The sequence below is a fragment of the Amblyomma maculatum genome, chromosome 4 (assembly GCF_055883805.1).
Source record: "Amblyomma maculatum isolate TAMU_Amacu chromosome 4, ASM5588380v1, whole genome shotgun sequence".
Taxonomy (NCBI): Eukaryota; Metazoa; Arthropoda; class Arachnida; order Ixodida; family Ixodidae; genus Amblyomma; species Amblyomma maculatum.
Genome location: NC_139347.1, coordinates 180,799,924 through 180,803,150, shown reverse-complemented (window position 1 = coordinate 180,803,150; position 3,227 = coordinate 180,799,924). Strand labels below are relative to the sequence as shown.

Here is a 3,227-nt window from a genome sequence, read left to right as displayed (position 1 = left end):
TGGATTTCTTGCTGTCGTTCCCCTGGACTTGGTCGTTGAGCATCGAGTGCAAATCCGCTGAGACCGATTCGTCGGTACGGGCAGTCGCGTAGAATGTGGCTGGCCTCACCGCAGTGGAAGCATAATGGCCGCTTGTTCGAAGTCCTCCAGGCTTCGCACTTCCTGAGGCTTGAGGATCATTTGTAGGCTTGGTGTTGGGAACCAAGGGGCGGCTTTCAGGAACAGGACGGTAGAGGCTGGGGCTAGGAGAGTCACGTCGGGGCGCAGGTTGACATGATGCCGTAGCATAATTCATCATTGTCGTTTCTTGTGCTAGACCTGTCGGAGTTGTCGCTTGAGAAATGCCCAGTGCCTGCTAAGCTTCTTCACGGATGACGCCCTAGAGCATCGCTACTGGGGTTGTGGGGATAATGGCAGCAATCGGCGGAGCTCCTCTCGCACGATCTCCCGGATCAGGTCCCGGAGCTTTTCTTCACTCGTAAATGCGTTGCTGTAGGGGCTCGCGCTGACCAGTTGCAGTGGCCGATTATAGTGGCGCATCCGAGTGTCCATCGTCTTCTCAATGGTCGATGCTTCACTTTCAAATTATTTCACAGTTTTCGGCGGATTCCGGACAAGTCCAGAAAAAAAGCGACTCTTTAACGCACCGCATTAAAAATTTCAGTCTCTCACCTTCGGTCATGTTAGGGTCGGCGCTTCATCTTAACGTACACCAGGACAGGCTTGTTAGGGAGTTGAAGCCTTGATCGAAGGAGGGCCGCTTTTGCCTTTCGGACAACACTTGCAAAAGCAGTCAAAAAGGCTTTATTGAAAATTTCCAAGTCCTTCATAGCTGCTTCATGATTTTCGAACCCTATTCAGGCAGGTCCTTTAGGAAAAAAAGTAGACTTGCCTGAGCTTCGTTTTGTCGTTCCAGGTATTGATAGTTGGCACGAGCCCGAACGGTCGAGCCAGTCTTCTGTTTCCTCGTCCGGTACGTCGTCCATGGAAGCAGGGGTGCTCACGGGGTTGGAAGGAAACAACCGGTGCTGTAGGCTGGGCCATTGTCAGCGATGATGATATCCGAGATCGAACGGGGTCCGGCAGCAGATCGTATTCGGGCTGGAGCCTTTGAAGTCGACGGCTCCATCGGTGGCCTGTTGGCTGGTCACCCATGGCAACAGGAACAGAACCGTTATCTTGGATAGAAGGGGTAAACCGGGACTTGAAATACAGCACCTCCACCAGATATCACGTGGTGGTGACAATGTCGATGACACAAGTTAGTCTGTGAGTGCACTGAAGACTGGACTGACTTGCGTCCGCAAAATAACTAAGCAGTTCGGTGGCGGCGATAGCCACCATCGTGCTCGGCGGTTATCAAATACACAATGCCCGTTGCACTTGTCAGCACTGAATTTAAAGGCGGTGAGGAAAGATCTAGATAAAGCCGCAAACGGTACTAGCATGACCTGTGACATTGTAGAAACACACTCGAGCGGCTCGAATCATCGAGATACGTCCTGACGCATTTTTCTTGACAAAGAAAATGAGAAAGCGTTGTCTCGCGACAACGAGCATGAACAAACACGGAAAAACAGAAATGATAAGCGCGCTAGGATCACAATGATATAACCGCATGCTAGCGGTTGTCGAATAAGAACAAATAAAGGTAGTTCGTGGCAATATTTACATTCAAATGAAAGTTTGCAATATGGATTCTCTGGAGTTTGAGTGGACAATTAGGCATGAACTGCTAGAGGAAAGAGCAGATAAAAAAATGTGGGAGGGCGAATAAAGATTGGCTCCCAAAAAAGTAAAGATCACCACCGTTTCCTCACAAACAATATTCGATAAAAGGAAAGTAGCCGAGTAAAACAGAAAAATGGGAAGGCGATTATGACTGAAAAAGTAAATAAAACAATTCGTGCACATATTACTCGTCCTAAAGAGACTCCGAAACACACTTCTGAAGAGTCACGTTGCCGAACATGCTGCAGAGTTGAAAACGGTGCTACACGCAACGTGTTGCTTCGACAACGTGACACTTCTGAGTGCTGCGCACCCCCCCCCCCCCCCCATGCCAGACTATATACTCCCTGAAAGTGAGTACCGTCCAGCCCACTTATAACGAACTTGATTGTCACGCGGCATTTCTTCGTTGTATCCAAAGTTCGTTGTAAGTAGGCCACCTATAATACGGGCGAAAAGAGCAAGTGAGACGAAAGTTAACTTTATTTTTGAAAAACGTCCGTGATGCATGTCTGCTTCTTCAAAGCTGATCGCATCACTGCCGTTTCTAATTTTTCCACCGTGGTAATATGTTCATCGCCAAGGCCTCTGCTGCAAACGAGTTCCTTAAGCGACGCGATGTAACCGATCGCAGTTGAAGCGTTCACAGCAACCGGCGGTAGAGCAGCATCCTCGTCATCGTCCTCGTCGGTCTCTGGGCAGTCACTTCTGGGCTCGCACTTCACGCACAATAGCTTCGCAGTGCATGCCTCCGCAGTGTCGGTGTCATCATCAGCAAAAACGAAATCGTCCCAGGCAACGTCAGGCCCGGCCAGCAGCGCGTCAACGACGCGTTGCCGCAAGTCCTCGTGCGACCGGCCTTCCAGTGGGTGATCTATGGAGTCCTCGGTGCCTGGGCCCATAAAACCCGCCTTGCGGAAGCAATTTGCTATGCACTCCGCGGTGAGTTCCATCCACGCCGCTTTCAACATCTCCACGACGGCAAGCAAGCTGATGCGATCTGGCATGTCAGCATCAATCGCGATCAAGAAGCGTTGGATGACGCGCCGCCGGCAGCACACCTTGAACGCATGAATGATGCCCATATCCAGCGGCTGAATTTTGCAGCTTGCATTGGGAAGCAAGAAGAGCACTGTCACCGCACTCAAGGAAGGCTGCACATGGTGCGCCGCACAGTTATCCAGCACGAGCAGAAGCTTCCTGTTTTTTCGTGCCATGTCGCGGTCGAACTCGACAAGCCACTCGGCAAATAAGTCACGACTCATCCAGGCTTTTGTATTGTTCCTGTAACGTACGGGCACGTAGCTTCCAAAGCATCACGGCTTACATGACTTGCAAATGACAAAAGGCCGCTGCCGGTCACTGCCGTCCATTTTGACACACAGAAGAACAGTTATGCGCAACTTGCTGTTCTTCCCTCCTGCGCACTTGTCGCCTTTCAAGGGATGCGTTTTAGATGACAACATCTGATAAAACAACACAGTCTCGTCGGCATC

The 3,227-nt window shown here is 50.6% G+C and overlaps 1 protein-coding gene across 1 annotated transcript; it reads right to left on the bottom strand.

The window, feature by feature from the left end:
- Nucleotides 1-2,213: 2,213 nt before the first annotated feature.
- LOC146193764 (uncharacterized) lies at nt 2,214-2,753 on the bottom strand. The gene has a single exon (XM_084600125.1). The coding sequence runs from the start codon at nt 2,736-2,738 to the stop codon at nt 2,214-2,216; it is 525 nt and encodes a 174-aa protein (XP_084456251.1). The 5' UTR covers nt 2,739-2,753.
- Between the last annotated feature and the right edge of the window lie 474 nt (nt 2,754-3,227).

Excerpts from the sequence above, each read along its gene's own strand:
- LOC146193764 (XM_084600125.1), bottom strand. The coding sequence starts at position 2,738 with ATGCCAGATCGCATCAGCTTGCTTGCCGTCGTGGAGATGTTGAAAGCG.